Source organism: Anabrus simplex, chromosome 1 (assembly GCF_040414725.1).
Source record: "Anabrus simplex isolate iqAnaSimp1 chromosome 1, ASM4041472v1, whole genome shotgun sequence".
Classification (NCBI taxonomy): domain Eukaryota; kingdom Metazoa; phylum Arthropoda; class Insecta; order Orthoptera; family Tettigoniidae; genus Anabrus; species Anabrus simplex.
Window position 1 is genome coordinate 553,954,814 of NC_090265.1, and position 24,483 is coordinate 553,979,296.

The following is a 24,483-nucleotide window of genomic DNA, read 5'->3' on the forward strand; positions in this document are numbered from 1 at the left end:
TTTCAACTTGTGAATCTTATTGTAAATGTCATTGTTATCAAGGACAAATTTTAATTTTTATTCAATATTAGTAACCTAGTCTATCTGGACATTCTTGTAATCAACAAACTCTACATACTGCTAACTGAATACTTCTGATCTTCGAAGATCCTTGCATACAAACTCCCCTTGTTGTTCATTAACGATTCCTGGAACGTCCTTCTTGGAACCGGTTTCTGCCTTAAAGTACCTATACATATCTTTCCATTTTTCACTAAAATTTGTACGACTGCCAGTTATGATTGCTATCATGTTATCCTTAGCTAACTTCTTTGCTAGATTAAGTTTCTTATAAGTTCCTTCAATTCATCCTACTTCCACAGCCATTTCTAAGCTTATTTCTTTCCAACCTGCACCTCTTTCTTATTCTCTTTTTCATTCCTTACCACCTTGAAGGGTACATACCTGTTTTCACATTCCTCAGCAATTGCTTTAAACCCATCCCAGAGTCTGTTTACATATTTGTTTACCGTTTTCCATCGATTATAATTACTTTTTAAAATTCCCTCATGCCTGTTTTATCAGCCATATGGTGCTGCCAAATAGTCCTACTTTTAAGACCTCCCTTTATATCACGTTTATTATTAACTACGACAAAAACAGTTTCGTGATCACTAATACCATCTATTACTTTTGTTTTCCTATAGAGCTCATTTGGTTTTACCAGCACCATGTACAGAATATTCTTCCCTCTAGTTGGTTATATTAGTTCCTGAATCAGCTGTCCTTCCCACATTAACTTATTTGCCATTTATTGGTCCTGCTTCCTGTCGTCCGCAATTACCTTCCCAATCGGTAAATTAAGATCACCTGCTACAATCACATTCCTTTACATATCGTTTCCCACATAGCTGATGATCTTTAAATTATTCTGAATCAGCGTTAGCGCTACCCTTTCCCGTTCTGTATACTCCAAAGACACCAAGTTGCCTATTATCTTTAGAGATGATCCTAATACGTAGAATGTCATGTTTGTAATATTTCACTTTTTTCTTAGCTTACAAATTCTTCTTTCGCCAGAATTAATACTCCCCTCCTACCATTCTTATCCTATATCTACGATGCACACTAGTTCCATTAGAAAATTTCCGCATTCATTATATCATTTCTCAGCCATGTTTCAACTCCTATTAAAATATCTGGTAAGTATATATCTATTAAACTACTTAATGCTGTTCCTTTTCTTACAATACTTCTACAGCTCTACACTAACATTTTTATGTCATCCCTACTTGGCTCTACCCTGGTTCCCTTTCCTCCACACACTTTCCCGACATATCTAGCAATGGAATCCCCCATGACCAGAGCCTCAACCATACCAACTCATTTGATCCCCTCCCCTCTTGGTCAGGCCTATCTTTCATCGCTGCTGCAGAAGCTACTTCTCCTCCCTTTTCTCCCTCCCATGACCCTGTTCCAGCTGTCTTTTCCTATCCTCTACTCTACATTTCCCTTTCCTACCTTTTCCTTTACTCCTATTTCCATACTTCTCAGTAACAATTCCCTGCTCCTCATTTTCCCTCTGTTGTTCAACCTGCAGTGGCTTGTAACGATTTCTCACAGATATATGTCCTGAATTTTGTTCCTCAATAGAGCCCTTAGCCTGCAATTCCTTTCCCCAAAAACATTAGGCCACCTGTCTTCTACAATTTTCCCCTTCCCTTCCCATCCCTCTTTTACACCTACTGTATCCTGCTGATTGTTTGAGGGAGGCCTACTTTTCTCCCTGTCCTCTGAGAGAATCCTAATTATCTCCCTCAAACTCTCCAACTCCTCCCTCATACTCCTTAATGCCTGGCTACATACACAGTTCCTACACTTGCACTCCTTAGCCATTCTTTACGGAATCATAAAAAGAAGAGGAAAAAAATAACTTATTCCGTGCGAAATTAATATACTACTACTACACTGCAATACTACTTAGTCGAACTATTTTTTGAGACAAGTCCCTTCAATAACGTGTGTTATAGTCGTTTTGGTTTAATCCCCTATGATGTTCTAATTCTATACAAGTCCCTGTACCAACCTGAGTTGATTTAAACCACACGATATCTTCAACAAGGACAAAGTAACCCTAATTTCATGCGTTATGTGTTCGAACTTCCATCCTTATAAGAGAAGAAACAAACAAACCACTATCGATACTGCTTTAGTGGCCCCATTCCTATCCTAGAACATATCTATATAGTAAAAGAGTTTACTACAAGGAGCTTTGGAAAAATCCGTTCATCCGTTATACTGTCCGCCTCCGTAGCGTAACGGTTAGCATTATTGGCTGCCGTCCTCGGAGGCCTGGGTTCGATTCCCGGTCCTACCAGAAATTTGAGAATGGCAGGAAGGCTGGGATGTGGTTAAAATGGCACATGCAGCTCATCTCCACTGGAGGTGTGCCTGAAAAGAGCTGCACCACCTCCGGATGAGGACACGAGTTTACTTTCACTCGACCGATTTTCATTTTTGTTTTATTATTTCCGGAATTATTTGCCGATTAGTCATGAGATATTGGTAGGTCCCTATGTTCAGCCACCTTTGAGTGGTCATAAAATCAAATCATTAAATGATCACTCCAATAATTGCAGGCGAAGGCGTACCCTAACCCGCAATATATTCTGTACTTAGCAGGTTGCTAAGCAACTAACACTTTCATTAATATTCTGATATAAGTGATTTTCATCCTAAGTAACGTCATTGCATGCAGCGATGTTTGATTACTACCTGTAAAGCCAGAGAGTATACACTTCTCTGATCACGGAGGAATACTATTTCCTGCTAGATACTCTTTGATTCCCTAACCTTTCCCAGCTTCCAGATATATTCAATAGATGGCAGAGCGTTCCTATTAACTTACATGCTGCTAAGAGAAAAAAGTCTACGTACAAACAGAGCCATCATGACATAGGCATTAGACCATATCTGGGAACACCTATCGAAGGATAACCTAGGTGTATTATAAAGAATGAAGGTCATGTATCTTAAGAATGTTCTCTGACCAACAAAAGAACGCTCCTTCATGACTAGCATATGAGCTCACAGGACAACCGTTTTGAAGTACTGCGATTAAAAATACAATTGCCTTCTACGACAATACCAAGCTTTACATCAAGAACTGCAGGATAAGAAAGCGAATATATGGATATATTTTTTAGCGAACCGACGCTATGATGGCACTAGAATGGACTATGAACTGCGGCATACCATAACACGCAAATGTTTATGAAAATATTGAAAAAGGCAGGCAAAAGAATATGACTACCACAGGCATATCAAGAAGAGTTATCTGACCTGTTCAGAACGAATGCTACAGAGCAGTACGGGTGATCTAGTATAATTATAATACGTTTCTTAAGTATAAGGCAGAAGAAGTATTTCAGTAAAACGTGATTGACAAGTTGACCTGTACTGAAAGAAAATCTCTTCGTTTATAATTCAAGATTCTTAACAGTGATAACGAATTAAGTCAACTTCCACGAATGAGAACTGGTATCCTAACAATAACATCCAGATTATATTGCGCGGGAAAAATACAGACATGTACAAATGAGGCCGACATGACATTCCCTTGTCTCGTCTCTTTTGTTAATGCTCCGATAGAATCTTGAGAGATGTTTCAAAAGAAAAATAAGGAAAAAATGTTTCTGAAGCAAGCAAAACATATCAAGGATTGAGAAACGATGTCTTCGAGAATTGGCCTTTCATTACAAAATACAGGATGTGAATTGCAGAGAGGAAAGTATAGATCCATAACAATGCTTCCAGAGCAAGAAAAGGAATAGCACTTACTTAATGATGAAAACATATAATAATAATAATAATAATAATAATAATAATAATAATAATAATAATAATAATAATAATAATAATAATAATAATAACTTGTTAAACTTACTTTAAATTGTCGTCAGTTTTAAATGAAACTAGAGTGACAGGATTTTTCCCGATATTCTGTGACGCTCATTAAGAATTTTTGCCTATTAAGACGGTTCATGCCGAGCCAAATAACCTGCATATATTGAAAAGTCACGTGGTCATCATTACAACACACCTTGGCTTTCGTGACTGGGGCCGCTGCGTTTCTAATCAGGCAGCTTATCCGTTCGTCTCTAGAGGTTCAGTGAACACCGATCCAGCACTCAGATAAAAATCTAAATCGTCAACCGGGCCAGGAATCCAACCTGCGTCCTCCAGATTTAGTTATTTTATTAATTTGACTGTAAATATACTGATATGTATCTCTCGCATTCAATCCAGTATTTTTATTTATCATCTGGCAATCCGCAGGTTTAAATAAAACACCGTTTACGTTCACAAATACAGTAACTAATAATGAACTAGAAACAGAATTGCTGGGGCTGTACCTTAATTAATAACTGCCACCAAATAATAATAATAATAATAATAATAATAATAATAATAATAATAATAATAATAATAATAATAATAATAATAATAATAATCCGAAGAAGATGATGATGTTTGTTACTTAAATTCCGTGTCACCCGACAATGAATTAAAGGGGCCTAGCAAATAAGAAGAAGATAAACCCCATGGCAACACAGCCCTGATGAGTCTTGGCCTACCAAGCGACCGCTGCTCTGCCCAAAGGCCTGAAGATTATGAGGTGACGCAGGGTCACTGCGACGAATTCTCTCGGTCATTATTCTTGGATTTATAGACCGGTGTCTTTGGATATGGAGGATTGCACTGTACCACTGATCCATACAAGGAGCTTTCTTTTGTGATACAGTACTTTGTGTTCTGTATTACTTTTAGCTTCTAAATTTCCTCATTACCTCAGATTGTCGTGAAGACTGTGTGGTTTAGGTAGGTCTATCTCGTAATGCTTCCTTTTCAAACTGCCCCAGTGAATCAGCGGTCCAACTTATGATCTCAAGTTCGGGGGCAAGGTTGGCCGAACATCTTGGCACTCCTTGTCATTGTTGCTGGTATTCTAATGATCTCTGGAGGCGGGTTCCGTGTCACCCGACAAAATTGCATTAATCCAGCCATAGGCACTGACTTGTAAAATTCTGCTTTCGTTCCTAGACAGTAGTACAATAGAAATGTCTATAGTCGTCGGCAGGTCACCTCGATGGCACCTCTTCTGCAAGCTGGTAACTGAAGCCATATGGTGATGATGATGGTGATGATGATGATAATGATTGTTATTATTACTTGATTATTACTTTCCGACCACCTTCAGAAATGTATCCATCCCAGTCGTCCTGGATCAATGAAGTGAAGAGGAAACCTACCCGAAATGAAAATAAAAAGAATACTCCACGTTTCCTCTATAGGGAAAATTTATAGTGTCATAAAGGCCATCAGAGATCAAAATGTAGTAAGCTAGTAGAACCAGCGGAAATATCGCTGGTGAGTTGTGTCCTATCTCTCGAACGTTCACATCGATTGCAACTAGCTAGGTCTCTGACCGACTGGTTCTCCCAGAAGTCAGATAGGAATATCAATCCATAATATGTTCAGAGCCTTAGAAGTCACATATTCTCCCCACAAACAAGAATTTATATTGCAGTGATGCCTAGCACGTCACACTAACGTTGAGAAGGTGCTTGTTCCAGCAGTTAGAGCACTACAGGGGTTAGTTTCATCCGTCGTCGTCATCATCTTGGAGACCTACATTCTGACACAGATCTCGATTGTAAGTAGCGTTCCAGTCACTTCCTCAAATATCCCTTCTCTCTGCGAAAATACGTCCAAGGACTCGGTGTCCAAGAAATCTCCTCCCAGGATGTACACCATTCGACATAAATGTAAAAAAAAAAAAAGTATATACATATCCGTACAGTCCATTAAAAGTCCTCGATAAATCGAAGTTGTCTACTAACAGTAAACTTTCGCTATTATTATTATTATTATTATTATTATTATTATTATGCCGTTGATTTTACGTCACACTATCACAGGTAGGTCTCATGGTGACGACAGATAGCTCATCACTAGGACTGGGAAGGAAGTCACCGTGGCCTTAATAAAACCATCTTCAGAGCTACTGAGAGTATGGTCGATTCCCGCACACAAGCTGGACGCTACGTGCCCCGAACCGCGTAGCCAACTCGCTCGGGTTTTTAATTTCTTTTTTAAGTTGGTTTATTCATGATGAACGTTCATATTGATATCGAACATTATCCTTACTGTGATAGATGATATTATAGTGTCCACGTTGAATCATTTCAACTGGTCCAAGGTTTTATCAACAAATGAAGCATTTTGCCAATCCTTCAATAAGCAGATACAAATAGTCAGATCAGAACGACAACGTACTCGAAAACCTCTTTCTTTTTGTTTTGTTTTTTACAATTGGCTTTACGTTGCACCGACACAGATAGGTGTTATGGCGACGATGGGATAGGTGTGGAAAGGAAGCTGTCGTAGCTTTAACTAAGGTACAGTCTGGTGTGAAAATGGGAAACCACGGACAAACATCTTCAAGGCTGCCGACAGTGGATTTCGAACCGACTACCTACCACTCGCAGTACACTGCTGCAGTGTAATTGTTTCAGTATGACGTCAAAATATTGGTCAATACAGAGCGCCCGCTGCCAACCTATCTGGCCACAGCCAATAACGCAGCATCGTCACGGGCCTGCTTCTAGGTTAATGGCTAAACATGTAGCCATCGTACACTTACGTTCCTCGATAATGGGTACATGGAAAGAAAAATTTTAAGACGTTTTAAGTGTTCGGGTAGAACGCGAATATCACCGAGAGTATTGTCCGGCTCCATGGCTAAATGGCTAGCGTGCTGGCCTTTGGTCACAGTGGTCCTGGATTCGATTCCCTGCAGGGTCGGAAATTTTAACCACCATTGGTTAATTTCCCTGGCATGGGTCTGGATGTATATGTTGTCTTCATCGTCATTTCATCCTCATCACGACGCGCAGGGCGCCTATGTGTGTCAAATCAAAAGACCTGCATCTGGCGAGCCGAGTCCCTTCTGGGATCTCCCGGCACTAAAAGCCATACGCCATTTCATTACCGAGAGTATAACTTACGATTATGTTTAATTTCTCAATTGCCAGAAAAAAAAAGAGGCGGCTACCTGTTGCAAAACGAAATTGAAAATATGAAATATGAAATAGCGCTTCAGAGTAAGGCAAAATTTGTGCTGCTGCGTGCATCCGGGAGATAGTAGGTTCGAATCCCACTATCGGCAGCCCTGAAGATGGTTTTCCGTGGTTTCCCATTTTCACACCAGGCAAATGCTGGGGCTGTACCTTAAGGCCACGGCCGCTTCCTTCCAACTCCTAGGCCTTTCCTATCCCATCGTCGCCATAAGACCTATATGTGTCGGTGCGACGTAACGCCCCTAGTAAAAACAAAAAAAAAACAAAAAAAATTGTGCTAAATATATGACGTCCCACTCGTACTCTGTCACAAGATGGGGCTGTGTTGACTCGCGCGTTTATTCGGAGGTTAGCTTTCGTTGTGAATACATTGTGATCAGTTGTTTAGAATAACAAATGTAATAATGGAAAAGAAAAATTTTATTAGGATTAGGCGAAAACACGCAAAAGAAAACATTATTATTCACGTAATATTTATCTTTTATTTCTAAAATGTAAGTCTACGAAACCTTCAAAACCCGTTAGAGTCTACCGCCATATTTTTTCTGTGTAAACTCAAATTTTTTCTCTTTATTCTGCAAGATATTGACTTAGTATATATTGATTGGGTGTAATTTTCATCAGTTAAGTGTGTTCTAACTGCTTATTATTACAGTTGTCGAGGGCCTCCGTGGTTCTGACGGCAGCACGCCGGCCTCACACCACTGGGTTCCGTGGTTCAAATTCCAGTCACTGCATGTGAGATTTGTGCTGGACAAAGTGGAGGCGGGACACGTTTTTCTCAGGGTACTCCGGTTTTCTCCGTCATCTTTCATTCCAGCAACAGTCTCCAATATCACATCATTTCATCTGTCTGTCATTAGTCATTGTCTCAGAGGAGTGCGATAGGCTTCGGCAGCCGGCACAATTCCCATCCTAGCCCCTGGACGGGGCTTCATTTATTCCATTCCTGACCCAGTCGAATGACTGGAAACAGGCACTGGATTTTCATTTTCATGATTACAGTTGCCCCGATATTGGGTGGATGAATACTTAACCACTATTTTTCTAGGTTCAGGATATTAGAATGGTCAAATATATGTGGACAAATTGTCCACACATGTAGTCAATCCACGCTGAAAGGGAATGAACAAATGAATCCTTTGCATTCAAAACTTTCTGAAGGCCACTGGGCATATTTAACATGGATTTGATAACATTATACATAAATTTAAGTATGTTGTATTGGTCATAATTTCTTCTGGATTCCCCATGCATATTCTGGTAAATTCTTATATATATAAAGCCGCAAGGCTAACTGACTGACTCACTGACATTAATGTTTGCCCACTTCCAGGTGAGCTAGGAACTTGAAATTCGGCAGTCTGATAGCTTTTTGGCTGCAACCCAAGGAAAAATTCCAAAAAGTTGAAATTTTTCATATTTAGCCCCCCTTCCGCCCAATCAAATTATCGGACTGAAATTTCGTGTTAGACCCTTCCAGTTGAGCTAGGAACGTGATATTCGGCAATCTGATAGCTATTATTCTATAACTCAAGAAAAAATTCCAAAAAGTTGAAAATGTTCGCATTTAGCGCCCCACCGAATCAAAATATCGGACTCAAATTTAGGGTTAGACCCTTCAGTTCCAGATGTGCTAGAAACTTGGAATTCGGCAATCTGATATCTATTATTCTATAACCCAAGGAAAAATTCCAAAAAGTTCAAATTTTTCATATTTAGCCCCCTACCGAATCAAAATATCGGACCCAAATTTCGTGTTACACCCTTCCGCCCAATCAAATAATCGAACTCAAAATTCATCTTAGACTCCTCCAGCCGGCAAGCTGATACCTATTAGGCTGTAATCCAAGGAATAATTCCAAAAAAGTCAAATATTTCATATTAAGCCCCGCCCCCCACCGAATCAAAATATCGGACTCAAATTTCGGGTTACCCTTCCAGATGAGCTAGGAATTTGAAATTCGGAAATCTGATTGCTATTAGGCTGCAACCCAAGGAAAATTTCCGAAAGGTTGAAATTTTTCATATTTAGCCCCACTACCGACCAATCAAGTATCGGACTGAAATTTCGTGTTAGACCCTTCCAGATGAGCCAGGAACTCGAAATTCTACAATCTGACAGCTATTAGGCTGTAACCCAAGGGAAAATTCCTTAAAGTTCAAATTATTCTTATTGAGCTCCCCCCCCCCCCCAACGAATCAAAATATCGGACTCAAATTTCGGGTTAGACCCTTCCAGATGAGCTAGGAACTTGAAATTCGGAAATCTGATAGCTATTAGGCTGTAACCCAAGGGAATATTCTTTAAGGATCAAATTATTCATATTTAGCCCCCACCGAATCAAAATATCGGACTCAAATTTCCGTTTAGACCCTTCCAGATGAGCTAGGAACTTGAAAATTGGAAATCTGATAGCTATTAGGTCGCAACCCCAGGAAAATTTCCAAAAAGTTGAAATTTTTCATATTTAGCCCCCCTTCCGACCCATCAATATCTGAATGAAATTTCTGGTTAGACCCTTCCAGATGAGGTAGGAACTTGAAATTCGGCAATATGTTAGCTATTATTCTATATCTCAAGGAAAAATTCCAAAAAGTTAAAATTTTTCATATTTAGCCCCCACCGAAAGAAAATATCATATAATAATAATGTTATTTGTTTTACGTCCCACTAATTACTCTTTTACGGTTTTCGAAGACGCCGATGTGCCGGAATTTAGTGCCGCAGAAGTTCTTTTACGTGCCAGTAACTCTACCGACACGAGGCTGACGTAATTGAACACCTTCAAATACCACCGGACTGAGCCAAGTTCGAACCTGCCAAGTTGGGGCCAGATGGCCAACGCCTTAACCGTCTGAACCACTCAGCCCGGCAATCAGAATATTGGACTCAAATTCCGTATTACACCCTTCCGCCAAATGAAATTATCGGACTCAAATTTCGTGTTAGATCCTTCCAGCCGGCAGTCTGATACCTGTTAGCCTGTAACCAATGTAAAAAAAATCCGAAAAGTTCAAATTTTTCATATTTAGCCCCCCCCCCCCCCCCGCTCAATCAAATTATCGGACTTAAATTTCGTGCTAGACCATTCCAGCGGGCAATCTGATACCTATGAAGCTGTAATCCAAGGAATAATTCCAAAAAGGTCAAATTTTTCATATAGCCCCCGCCCGAATCAAAAATATCGGACTCAAATTTCGGGTTAGACACTTCCAGACCAGCAACGAACTTGAAATTCGGCAATCTGATTGCTATTAGGCTGAAAACCGAAGGAAATATTCCAAAAGTTCAAATTGTTCATATTTACCATCCCCCCCCCCGACGAATTACTTAAATTTCGGGTTCGACCCCTCCAGCTGGGCTAGGAACTTCAAATTCGGCAATCTGACACCTATTAGGCTGCAACCCAAGGAAAACTTCCAAAAAGTTCAAATTTCTCATATTTAGCCTCCTCTCCGCCCAATCAAACTATCAGACTCAAATTTCGTGTTAGGCCCTTTCAGATGACCTAGGAACTTGAGATTCGGCAATCTGATGACTGTTAGGCTGCAACCCAAGGAAAAATTCCCAACAGTTCAAATTTTTCATATTTAGCCCCCAACCCGCCCAATCAATTTATTCTGCCCCCTCCCCCCAAGCAATATGGCGGACGCCATAATGCAGTGTCCTACAAAATTAAAATTGGGCAATGCTCTAGCTCCAAGCCTGTAACTGACGTAGAAATTGCAACAAGATCAAGTTTTTAAAATCTTACCAACTAAAAAAATCGAATTATGAAGCCAAATTTAATTACTGTGCAGACTTTCGTTTCGAGCTATCTTGTGGCTGAACGGTAATTGCTATCATAAATGGATCGCACTTTCTGATGTTAAAATTAAGTGATCTACAACTTTGGTCCTAAGACTTGTTGTTGTATCTCGACCCTTTCTACCTTAGACTGAGCTTCATTTTCCCGGTTTTGGTCAATTTTGTTCAACCTCCATTATTTATTTTTTTGATTCACTCACTCATAGGACAGATAGATACACGAAATTCGGCAGTCTGATAGCTATTAGGCTGGAACCCATGGAAATTTTCCAAAACGTTCAAATTTTGCATAGTTATCCCCTCCCCCAATCTAAATATCGGGCTCAAATTTCGTGCTAAACCCTTCCACATGAATTTGAAGGTTGAAATTCGTCAGTCTGATAGAGACTGTAAGCGAAGGAAAAATTCCAACACGCTCCAATTTCCACATTATATATTTCATATATCAAATCAAATTATCGGACTCAAATTTCGGGTTAGACCATTTCAGATGTGCTAGGAACTTGAAATTTTGCAATATTATGGCTATTAGCCTGCAACCTACGGAAGAATTCCAAAAAATTCAAATTTTAATTTTTGCCCCTTCCCTCCCAAACAAAATGGCGGACGCCATGATGCAGTGCCCTACAAAATCAATATTTGGCAATGCTCTAGATCCAAGCCTGTAACCGACGAAGAAATTGCAATAAGTTGAAATTTTGAATATTTAACCCACTGAAAAATCGAAATATGAAGCCAAATTTAATGACGTTGCAGACTTTCGTTTCGAGCAATCTTGTGTGTGAAGGGCAATTACTATCAATAAAGGGATTGAACTTTCTTGCTTAAAATGATGAGTTCTTCAACTTTGGCCTATGACGTTTTATCGTATCTCGATCCCTTCTGCCTTAGATTGAGCTTCATTTCCCCGGTTTTGGTCAATTTTGTTAAATTTCCATATAATATTTTACTGATTAACACACTCATAAGACAGATAGATGCACTAAGTTCTGCACGCTCCCTGGCAAGACCATTGGTGATTTGTAGACCGACTTTCATTATTCTACTGCCTTGAATGCAGGGGAAACTGAAGGAATATGTAGAAACACTAACCTAATTTCAGCATAATGTATGTTACTTAATCAATTTATTGTGAAGACGGTGGAGATACGGCAAAACCTCAAATAACCAAAATTGTAAGTCGTTGCATTGTCGTCCAACGTGCCAAGTTTCAAAGCTATAGCTGTCTGCTAAGTTGGCAAAATCATTTTTCAACTTGTTTAAAGCGGACGAAATTTGACATGAATCGAAACGTTCACCTCTTTCTTTGGTATACGTAGGCAAGATACCAGAAAATGCCTAAGAGAGTAATGTAGAAGACTAAAGGGGTCGTCTGATGGCGCAATCTGTACTTTGATAGGACGTACCGGTTTGCCGCAATAAATTTCCAAATGAAAGTCTGCACTATTTAGCGTGCACATTGCCTGGCTCTATATTATAATACATATACATAAAACCGTTCGGCTCACTGGCTGACATAAATGTTTACCCACTTCAGCATGATCTAGAAACTTGAAATTATGGCAGTATGATAGCTATTATGCTGTATTGTGGAAAAGTTCCAAATGTTGATTTTTTGTTATTTTTACTTCCCTTCCCTTAAAATAAATTGTAGACGATATGTTGCAGTGCGCCAGAAAATTAAAATTTGTCGCAGATACAACTTTGGCCTGCAACCAACGGAGAAACTCGAAAGAGCTGCATTGTTTAACGTTTTTATCTCCTGAAAATTTCGAAATCTGGAAGCAATTTTCATTATGGTGCTAACTAACGTTTCGAGGATTTTGGTGGCTAAACTGTAAATCCTACCACCAAATGGACAAGACGTTCGGATCCGATCATGAAGAGATCTACAACTTCTGACCCTGGAATTTTTGTCGTATCTTGCTCCCTTATGCCTTAGATAGAGCTGCATTTTTCAGATATAACGTCAATTTTTTACATTTTCCGTAATTAATTTTACTGTGTTACACACTCATAAGACCGATAGATTCATGAAATTTTGCAGGCTCACTGGAACGTTCGTGGGTCACACGTGAGCAAAATGCATGATTCTAGCATGCTGTAAAATAGGAAAAACGAAAGTAAAACGGAAACACTGTACTCCTAATCCAAGTTGCTAAACCAATCTACGGTGAAAACGATGCAGATACGACAAAACATCAAATAACGGAAATATAGAGCGTTTCAACCACGATAAACCTACCAAGTTTCAAGACTACAGCTCCCCGTTACATTAGGAAAATAATTTCTTATTTTGTGAGAATCGTACGTAATTTGCACCACGTCGAAACGTTTAACGCTATCTTCTCTTCTATAAAACGTGAATGTTCGGTACGAGAAAATATTAGAGGACCAAACATGTACGCGAATATATGGGCAGTCTGGTGGCGCAATCCGTTTTTCGTAACGAAGTACCGGTTCGTCACAGTAATTTTCCATGTGACCACTTGTAATGTAGAGAAATGGGGGGTTTGGGGGCGCAGCCCCCAACGAGCGAAAGCGAGTGCAGTATGTAAAACCGTTTAATTAATACCCTGTACACGATAATGTGATTTCCTCAACAATTTATGAAAGTAGAGTCCGGCTCCATGGCTAAATGGTTAGCGTGCTGGCCTTTGATCAGAGGGGTCCCGGGTTCTATTCCCGGCAGGGTCTGGAATTTTAGCCGTCATTGGTTAATTTCGCTGGCACGGAGGCTGGGTGTATGTGCTGTCTTCATCATCATTTCATCCTCATCCCGACGCTCAGGTCGCCTACGAGTGTCAAATCAAAAGACCTGCACCTGGCAAGCCGAACTTTTCGTCGGACACTCACGGCACTAAAAGCCATACGCCATTTCATTTCATTACGAAAGTAGATATAGGAGATTTAGAATCTAGAGGATTAAAATGTGAATGTTAAGGGGGTAAATACTAACAATCGTTTGTTTTTCTCTAGTCCACAACTGAGTTGGCGAGACATCCAACATCTCACCGTTCTCACCTCCAAGCGGAACTCTCTGTTCGATGCGAAAGGACGCTTCCACTGGACCATGAATGGTGTCGGTCTCGAGTTCAACCACCTGTTCGGCTTTGGTGTGTTGGATGCTGGAGCGATGGTAGCGCTAGCCAAGCAGTGGAAGACTGTTCCGGCGCGGTACCACTGTGAGGGTGGTACGGTCATGGAAACACGGTAAGTACTTATTATGCCATTTAGTCGAACCAACACATGAGTATGTGGTCTTGTATAGTTCTTGCAATGTCCTCGTTAACCACTGGCAGGCTTTTGAAGTCTAGCTGGCTGGCTGTATTTACATTCCTTGTCTGCGGGGTGCCAGGATTTCTCCAACTTTGGATACCTTCCAATACATAAGAAAATATGTTTTTTGGCCTCAGGTGGCGCTGAGGCATTAGCGGCCCTCAAAAAAATCCACTAATAGGTTATTGCTCATAATATAATCACATATGAAGATAGCAATTATCTATCTATAAATATAAATCAATGTTTGTCTGTATGTATGTATGTATGTATGTATGGGCTCAAAAACTACTGGACCGATTTCGCTGAAAATTTCATAATTTGTTTTTATTACCCCTGGGAGGGTTTAGGAAGTGAACGAAATCTGATGGGTAGTTCGACATAGGGGGGTGAGAAGGGGAAAAAAAATAGGGGAAGGTAAGTAAACCTCATGACAAGTCTGGTCAGCGGGTTGCCTAGCCAAAAGTATGTAAATATTATGATTTGTTTCTTAAAACTTCTTATTTTTTCTTCTTCTATAAATGGTTAATAAAAACTAAAAGTCCAAGTTCAGGCCCATGGCATGGGGGATGAGAAGATGTGAAGAAAGAAAATGACAGTATTACGGGTGACTGTGTGTATGTTTCAGCATAGCTCTCAACCAAACTATGTAGATACACTTATAACTTAATATTTGCAAAAAATACTATAGGGGCAAGAAACCCCTTAGCACCCCTAAAGGAAGGAGTGAAATGTAAAAATCCAAAAAATGACCAATATTAGTGGCGAGTTCATAGTCTTTGGGGAAGCTAAGATGAACCGTAATTCTCTGGATGCCGTCTGAGCCAAAGTTCATTCCCAATCGCGATGTGGATTAGAAGGGGTGAAAGGAATGTCCGAAATGAGCGAGATCATGGATGTACGTGTGCATATTCCAGCATAGCTCTCAACCAAGAATGATACTCAAATGACTACTGTTTGGGAAAAATTGTGTGGTAAGACACCCCTACGGGTGGGGGGTTGAAAGGGAGTGAAATATTAAAATAATAGGAAACGACCCATATTAAAAGTGAGAACGATGTTTAATAAACATACTGTAGTTCTTCTTTTGCATTTAATTAAACGGTTTAGAAAAATCTAACGCGGTTGAATTAATAAACGCAGGTGAAGCCGCAGGCACCTGCTAGTGTTCGTATTGCCATGTAATGATGGACTTAAATGGTTTAAGATAATACCACGTATTTCCTTACACATCATAATAGGATTCTACAGTAGGAATGGTAGAGTTAATTACGCAACTACGACGTAAGGAGATCTAAATTGCGAGTGAGATGTTTACGTCCGAGCCACAGGAGAACTTCGAAACGAGTACAGTAAACTCATCACTTCAGTGGCTGTTGCGTACAATATATATTTGCAAGTTGCTTTACGTCGCACCGACACAGACAGGTCTTATGGCGACGATGGGATAGGAAGGGGCTAGGAGTGGGAAGGAAGCGGCCGTGGCCTTAATTAAGGTACAGCCCCAGCATTTGCCTGGTGTGAAAATGGGAAACCACGGAAAACCATCTTCAGGGCTGCCGACAGTGGGGCTCGATCTTACTATCACCCGAATACTGGATACTGACCGCACTTAAGCGACTGCAGCTTTCGAGCTCGGTCGTACAATATTTCATTTCCTACTATGGTGAATAAATAATGACGTCATAACAATGGCATGTGGCCTCCGAAGAAGCCTAATGCAGGTCTTCCGACTTAATACCGCATAGCCATAGGCAACCTCCCAACCTCCGAGTGCGTGAGGGAGATGGAATCTCATGCTGAAGACGGTACATATACTCAGCCCCGAGCCGTAGGAATCAGCTATTGAATGTTGAAATTCCCGACCGACCGGGAATCGAATCCGAGACCCCCTGTACCAAACGCCAGCGTGCTAACCACTTAGCCAAGGAGCCGGACATAGATGATATTGACAGGGCGCTACACAAATCATCCGAACTCGGGACCCCTCTGGACCAAAGGCCAGCGTGCTAACCACTTAGCCATGGAGTCGGACATAGATAATGTTGATAGAGCACCACATAAATCATTATGTTTGACTCATGCAGTGATTTTTTTGTTTTGTTGCGAGTATGTTGCTGAGAAAGATTCAAGAGGGTGTACATGGAGTTATGTGGTAATAATGAAAATGAAAACCTACAACCTGTTTTCCAGTCATTGACCGGGTCAGAGATGTAATGAATGAAGCAGATATAGGCTATTAGTACGATGGGGTCGCCACTCACAAAGTGACTTATTAATGACTGATAGATGCTATGAAATGAGAATGGAGAGTGTTGCTGGAATGAAAGATGACAGGGAAAACCGGAGTACCCGGAGAAAACCCTGTCCCGCCTCCGCTTTGTCCAGCACAAATTTCACATGGAGTGACCGGAATTTGAACCACGGTATCCAGCGGTGAGAGGCCGACGCGCTGCCGTCTGAGCTACGGAGCTAATTTTGTGGTAATAAAACATGCAAATTAATGTTATTTGGAACAGTGAACAGTCCACTAAGCTACCAGAATCGTAAACGTCGTCACCCGGTTCTGGATTAATGAAGGTAATATGAGATCTATGATACACTGTAATATATGCGACACTTATTGTCGGAAATGGCTTAAGCTATCCCAGCAGATTCCTTGAGCTGGGAATGCAGAGATGTTATTTTTGCTGTAAATGGGTACGAAACCCCAGTACTCCAATCACGCGGACAAACAATTCAACAAGAGTAAGTTAGGTGTTCTCTGATTCATAGTCTCTCGGACTATCCGTTTTTACAACAGTGTGAAGCGGAGTTCAGTCTGTGAAAGGCGATTTCTGATGAAATAGTTAGGGAAGTAATTATGGTTCGGTGAAGTGTCATTTTCTGATCTCTTCTGAGTACGGAAAGAAGACAATTACGTCGTAAAATGAAATAAAGTAATTTCTGCAGTCCTATTTTACCAGACATAGAAGCCTGGCTACATTTCCACTTGGAAATATATGCTTATTTGTGTGTGTGTGTGTGTGTGTGTGTGTGTGTGTGTGTGTGTGTGTGTGTGTGTGTTCTCTGTATGCTGGCATACACTTGCATGGTTGAGATTTATGGCGTAGGATCTTTCTTTGTTGTATATCAAAGTTGACTAGTTCGTACCCACCAATGTCATTAATGTACAGCATGTCTCTCCGTTTCCTGGCCATTTCAATATTACACAAACCATTACAATCCATAATCTCATTTTATGTTTTCATAAAGCCGTCAACTGAAAGTCGTTATTCATCTTGTCGGCGGGCACGTTCCACTCTCATGCATGGAAATGTAAATCATAACAGTAAATCGCTTACATGTACCCTCGCACCGACAAAACTAGTTATTTTATATCCCGATAATCTCAGTAACGGCTACGTAATTACCTCCAACACATGCAAGATACAATACAGTTAGATAAACAAAGGAAAAGTCGAGTCAGTGACCCATGCCTGTGCAGCACTCTCTCTGCTGCAGACATCCCGTTCAACAACACAGTAAACAATGTTTTTCTTATTTAATCGCATGTCAAATTTCTTCAAAAAAAAATTAGAAAATTACAGTCGGAAGAGAACAAAAATTCACAATGAGGATTTGATTAGGAAATATGGATGTAAGGAGCCTTGCAAAAGTAAGTGGAAGTAATATGAGACTCAACTACGGGCCCTGTGGTCGCAAGCAAGCAAGCAACCAACCAACCAAGAAATAAATAAAAAATAAATAAATACATAAATAAATAAATACAAAGGCACTCCTAAGTTCATAAGCCCCTAGGAAGCCAGTCGTTAATGACTCTTCTTGTGACAGGCAGAGGAGACCGTGGACGAATACCGGGCAACACCTATTTTCTATCTCGCAACCTTGCCCTTACCCCACCATTACAGTATGAACCGAAATCCATGGAGTTAGCTTCATGGATACGCAGCCATTCAGTGGCAACAGCCAAGTCTTGAAAGATTTTTTTCTAACTCACGGAGGAAACAACCTGAGCTACCCTTGATTAGATGGTGATGAAATCTCGAAGACACACTTTTAACAAAGGAAAGATTCTCTGCATTTGCAAGCGAGTTGGCTGAGGTGTCACCTAAAAAAAAAAAAAAAAAAAAAACCTTCAGTGTTTGAAGATATGAGATTCGAACCTCGACGGTGATAGTAGATATTTTGAAATATATTTGTCAGGAGTATTTGACTAGCGCTCTTGGCGAACTGAATAGTAAGTACTTTCTTTTACACGCCCCAGGTCATCCTCTTCGACGCTGTACCAACATTAGTTCAATTAGATTAAGTTAGATGGCGCACCACAAAATGTACTGCAGTACACACTACTGAGACATGAGGTTGTGCACACAAGTGCCAAAAATGACCACTACCACCTCCACCACAAAAACAACAACAACAACACAGCTCCTCTCAATCCAATCGTTTATTAATTATTAAATAAGGCGTTGGTCTTCTGACCCTAACTTGGCAGGTTTGATCCTGTCGCAGTCCATTGGTATCTGAAGGTGCTCAAATACGTCATCCTCGTGTCGGTAGATTTACTGGCACGTAACAGAACTCCTGCGGGACTCAATTCTGGCACCTTAGCTTCTCCAAAACTATAAAAATTAGTTAGTGGGACGTAAAGCAAATAATGATATTATTAATTAGCATGAGCTGATCTCAGGGACTCAGTGGGTTAAAGGTTGTCCCTCTCTTCCCAAGATAACACGTTCGATTCTGACAGAAGCTGGTGGCATTTCAGGGTATTTAAAGGTGACGAATTCCTGGCGTTTGCTTCTAGCACGTAAGAACTCCTGCGGACAAAACGCCGACAACCCGGTTAGCGTCTCTTACAAAGTGTAGCAATTGAAGGGGCGTTAAACAATTATTATTATTATTATTATTATTATTATTATTATTATTATTATTATTATTATTACTATTATTATTATTATTATTATTATTATTATTATTATTATTATTATTATTATTATCATGTCAACAACATTATCATAATCCTTTCATCAGCATCCAGGTAATCTGCCAAATGCGTCGGAGCTCGAATCTCGGATTTCTGAACAATACGGTTTCACAACAAGCAAAGTGTGGTGCAGGAGTAGCTCCTGTTTTTTTCACGATCCTAGGTTCTATTAAAAAACAAATCCCACTGCACTTAACGCCCTTGAAAGGGCCTTGGCCTGCCCAGCGACCGCTGTTCAGCCCGAAGACCTGCATATTACGAGGGGCGTGTGGTGAGCATGACGCATCCTCTCGACCGTTATTCTGGGCTTTCGAGACCGGGGCCGCTATCTCACCGTCAGATAGCTCCTCAATTCTAATCACGTAGGCTGAGTGGACCTCGAACCAGCCCTCAGGTAGAGAGAAAAATCCCTGACCTGGCTGGGAATAGAACCCGGTTCCTCCAGGCGAAAGGCAGGCACGCTACCCATACACCATGGGGCCAGCTCTAGGTTCTATTATCGCCCATTAAAGAGATTTTAACTCCAGACTAAGGGCTAGATTAGGTTCATTCAGTCTCTTTTTCTTTTTTTTTTTTGCTACATGTTTAGCGTCCACTAACACATCGATGGTTTTCGGCAATGGAAGGGTGGGAAGGACTAGAATTGGGAAGGTAGAGATGATGATGATGATGATGATGATGATGATGATGATGATTGTTGTTGTTGCTGTTTGAAGTGGCCTAACAGCTAGGTCATAGGCCGTAACGCTACAAGGTTTAACGAAATGAATTTTTGTTGCTATTTTCTTTACGTCACACCGACACAGATAGGTCTTATGGCGACGATGGGATAGGAAAGGCCTCGGAATTGGAAGGAAGCGGCCGTGGCCTTAATTAAGGTACAGCCCCGGCATTTGCCTGGTGTGAAAATGGGAAACCACGGAAAACCGTCTTCAGGGCTGCCGACAGTGGGGCTCGAACCCACTATCTCCCGATTTCTGGAAACTGGCCACACTTAAGCGACTGTAGCTATCGAGCTCGGTAAAATGAAAATTAAAACTTCAAAATGTATTTACTGACTAGAATCTGAAACGAATGATGATAAAAAATGTCGTGAAACGAAAACAATCAGTGGATGAAATTCACAATGTCTTAATTAATGGGATGATAATGTTTAAAGGAGTCCAAAATCCAGCTCACCGGCCACTCATAATGGTACTCATAATAGTAAAGCAGAACAATGGTATTCCTCCTACAGTGGTACTAATCACAGGCAATGTAGACTCATGGTGTTTCTCGCATGGTGGTCCTAATCAGAAGTAATGCAGATCTTTAGTATGTCACATACAATGTCTCCACTCATAGGTAACAGAAGCCCATGTCGCCGGTATTCCCGTGATGTTCCTCACTTAGTGGAACTAATCACAGGACACTTCTCCTCATGGTGTTGCTCCCATAGTGCTACTAATCATAGGCAATGTAGACCCACGGTGTATCACACATTAGGGTAACGACCACAGGCAACACAAACCCACGGTGTTCCTCACAACATGGTACTACTCTCAGGCAACCAGTCCCACGGTTTTGCTCACATAGTGGTACTAATCACGGGTACCAGCCAAACCCGTGGTGTTTCTCACATAGTGGTACTAATCACGGGTACCAGCCAAACCCGTGGTGTTTCTCACATAGTGGTACTAATCACGGGTACCAGCCAAACCCGTGGTGTTTCTCACATAGTGGTACTAATCACGGGTACCAGCCAATCCCGTGGTGTTTCTCACATAGTGGTACTAATCACGGGTACCAGCCAAACCCGTGGTGTTTCTCATATAGTGGTACTAATCACGGGTACCAGCCAAACCCGTGGTGTTTCTCACATAGTGGTACTAATCACGGGTACCAGCCAAACCCGTGGTGTTTCTCATATAGTGGTACTAATCACGGGCGCCAGCCAAACCTACGGTGTTTCTCACATAGTGGTACTAATCACGGGTACCAGCCAAACCCGTGGTATTTCTCACATAGTGGTACTAATCACGGGTACCAGCCAAACCCGTGGTGTTTCTCACATAGTGGTACTAATCACGGGTACCAGCCAAACCCGTGGTGTTTCTCACATAGTGGTACTAATCACGGGTACCAGCCAAACCCGTGGTGCTTCTCACATAGTGGTACTAATCACGGGTACCAGCCAAACCCGTGGTGTTTCTCACATAGTGGTACTAATCACGGGTACCAGCCAAACCCGTGGTGTTTCTCACATAGTGGTACTAATCACGGGTACCAGCCAAACCCGTGGTGTTTCTCACATAGTGGTACTAATCACGGGCGCCAGCCAAACCCGTGGTGTTTCTCACATAGTGGTACTAATCACGGGTACCAGCCAAACCCGTGGTGTTTCTCACATAGTGGTACTAATCACGGGTACCAGCCAAACCCACGGTGTTTCTCACATAGTGGTACTAATCACGGGTACCAGCCAAACCCACGGTGTTTCTCACATAGTGGTACTAATCACGGGTACCAGCCAAACCCGTGGTGTTTCTCACATAGTGGTACTAATCACGGGTACCAGCCAAACCCGTGGTGTTTCTCATATAGTGGTACTAATCACGGGTACCAGCCAAACCCGTGGTATTTCTCACATAGTGGTACTAATCACGGGTACCAGCCAAACCCCAGGTGTTTCTCATATAGTGGTACTAATCACGGGTACCAGCCAAACCCGTGGTGTTTCTCATATAGTGGTACTAATCACGGGTACCAGCCAAACCCGTGGTGTTTCTCACATAGTGGTACTAATCACGGGTACCAGCCAAACCCGTGGTGTTTCTCACATAGTGGTACTAATCACGGGTACCAGCCAAACCCGTAGTGTTTCTCACATAGTGGTACTAATCACGGGCGCCAGCCAAACCCACGGTGTTTCTCACATAGTGGTACTAATCACGGGTACCAGCCAAACCCGTGGTGTTTCTCATATAGTGGTACTAATCACGGGTACCAGCCAAACCCGTGGTATTTCTCATATAGTGGTACTAATCACGGGTACCAGCCAAACCCCTGGTGTTTCTCATATAGTGGTACTAATCACGGGTACCAGCCAAACCCACGGTGTTTCTCACATAGTGGTACTAATCACGGGTACCAGCCAAACCCACGGTGTTTCTCACATAGTGGTACTAATCACGGGTACCAGCCAAACCCACGGTGTTTCTCACATAGTGGTACTAATCACGGGTACCAGCCAAACCCACGGTGTTTCTCACATAGTGGTACTAATCACGGGTACCAGCCAAACCCCTGGTGTTTCTCATATAGTGGTACTAATCACGGGTACCAGCCAAACCCGTGGTGTTTCTCACATAGTGGTACTAATCACGGGTACCAGCCAAACCCCTGGTGTTTCTCATATAGTGGTACTAATCACGGGTACCAGCCAAACCCACGGTGTTTCTCATATAGTGGTACTAATCACGGGTACCAGCCAAACCCGTGGTTTTCCTCACATAGTGGTACTAATCACGGGTACCAGCCAAACCCGTGGTGTTTCTCACACAGTGGTACTAATCACGGGTGCCAGCCAAACCCGCGGTGTGTCTCACATAGCGGTACTAATCACGGGTGCCAGCCAAATCCGTGGTGTTCCTCAAAAAGTGGCTGACTGTGTGGCTCAGGCGGTTGAGGCGTTGGCCTTCTGACCCCCAACGTGGCAGTTTCGAACCCGGCTCAGTCCGGCGGTATAAAGGTGTTCAAATACGACAGCCTCGTGTCGCTAGATACTGGCACGTAAAAGAACTCCTGCGGGACTAAATTCCGGCACCTCGGCGTCTCCGAAATCCGTGAAAGTAATTATTGGGACGTAGGGCCAATAACATTCTTATTATTTCTCATAAAGTGGCACAACTCATATATAACGCAGACCTATTCCGAACACAGTGGAACCGACCGGTGGAATTTTCACGATGACACTTATCACAAGCAACGCCCAGACCCGTAGTGTTCGTCACATAATGATACTATTCCGATTAACGTACAGTAGATCCTTAGAGTTTCTCGCAAAGTGGTACTAGACGCAAGTAATGTCGACCCATGGTGTTCCGCTCGTAATTGTACTAAAAACTACAAAGAGTCGCATGGTTCTAATGTCATCATCCCTTGGTCGCCCCTTTTAGTCGCCTCTTACGACAAGCAAGGGATATCGTGAGTGTATTCTTCCCACAAAGTTTTGGGAAGGTAGTGGCCGTGGCCTTAATTAAGGTACATCCCCAGCATTTACCTGGTGTGAAAATGGGAAAGCACAAGAAATCATCCTCAGGGCTGCCGGCAGTCGAATTTAAACCCACCATCTTCCGAATGCAAGCTCACAGCTGCGCGACACTATCTGCGCGGCTAACTCTATATTCGATCTCTTGAGGTCAACTGAGGAGTTACCTGATACGAAAGGCTGTGGACACGGTCCTGGAAGCCCAGATGTACGGCTGAGGATAGTTTCACGCTTACAACGTGACGCTTCAATATCAGCAGATCATCCGGTTGGACAACAATCACCTTATGAGGCCATGGACCGTACTTCTTGCACACACCACCAAACGGTGCACCCACTCCTTCACGGATGGTGCAGTGTGGGAGTGAAACTCTATACCAGACAAGTTACAGAGCACCAAGCTAGTTGCCTACACGTTACAAGGCGTGTAGCTATTAGTTTGCATTCGGGAGGTAGTGGGTTCGAACTCCATTGTAATAATGTTATTGACGTTACGTCCCACTAACTACTTTTACGGTTTTCGCAGACGCCGGCGTGCTGGAACTTTGTCCCGAGGAGTTCTTTAACGTGCCAATTATACCTACTGACCCACCTACCGACACGAAGATGACGTACATGAGGACCATCGAATACCACCGAAGTGAGCCAGGATCAAACTTGTCAAGTTGGACTCAGAACGCCAGCGCTCTATCGTCTGAGTTACTCAATCAGCGGCGATGAAAATAGTTTTCCGTGGTTTCCTACTTCTCACCAGGCTCTACCCTATCATAATTAAGGCTTCCTACATAGTCCTAACCCTATTCTATCCCATCGCTGCCATTAAACTATCAGTAAGTGCGATGATTAACAATTGCATGACGACCCCTTAGTTCCGGTTCCTGGCACGGGGTCGGGGATGAGGTTATGTCGAATTATAGGGCATGTTTTAAGGCCGAATGCCCTTCCTGACGCCAACCTCAGTAAAATAGTTAATGAAAGTGAAATTAATAATAATGAAATTGGGTAAGAAGGTGTAAGGAATCGGCTGTGAAAC

The 24,483-nt window shown here is 41.9% G+C and overlaps 1 protein-coding gene across 1 annotated transcript in view; it reads left to right on the plus strand.

Annotated features, from left to right (window-relative positions):
- Positions 1 to 24,483, plus strand: part of LOC136877163 (neuroendocrine convertase 2) — a 579,705-nt gene that overhangs the window by 452,672 nt on the left and 102,550 nt on the right. Inside the window, exon 11 of the mRNA XM_068228426.1 lies at positions 13,912 to 14,145. Coding sequence (XP_068084527.1) covers positions 13,912 to 14,145 — 234 coding nt within the window. The remainder of the gene's footprint in view (positions 1 to 13,911; positions 14,146 to 24,483) is intronic.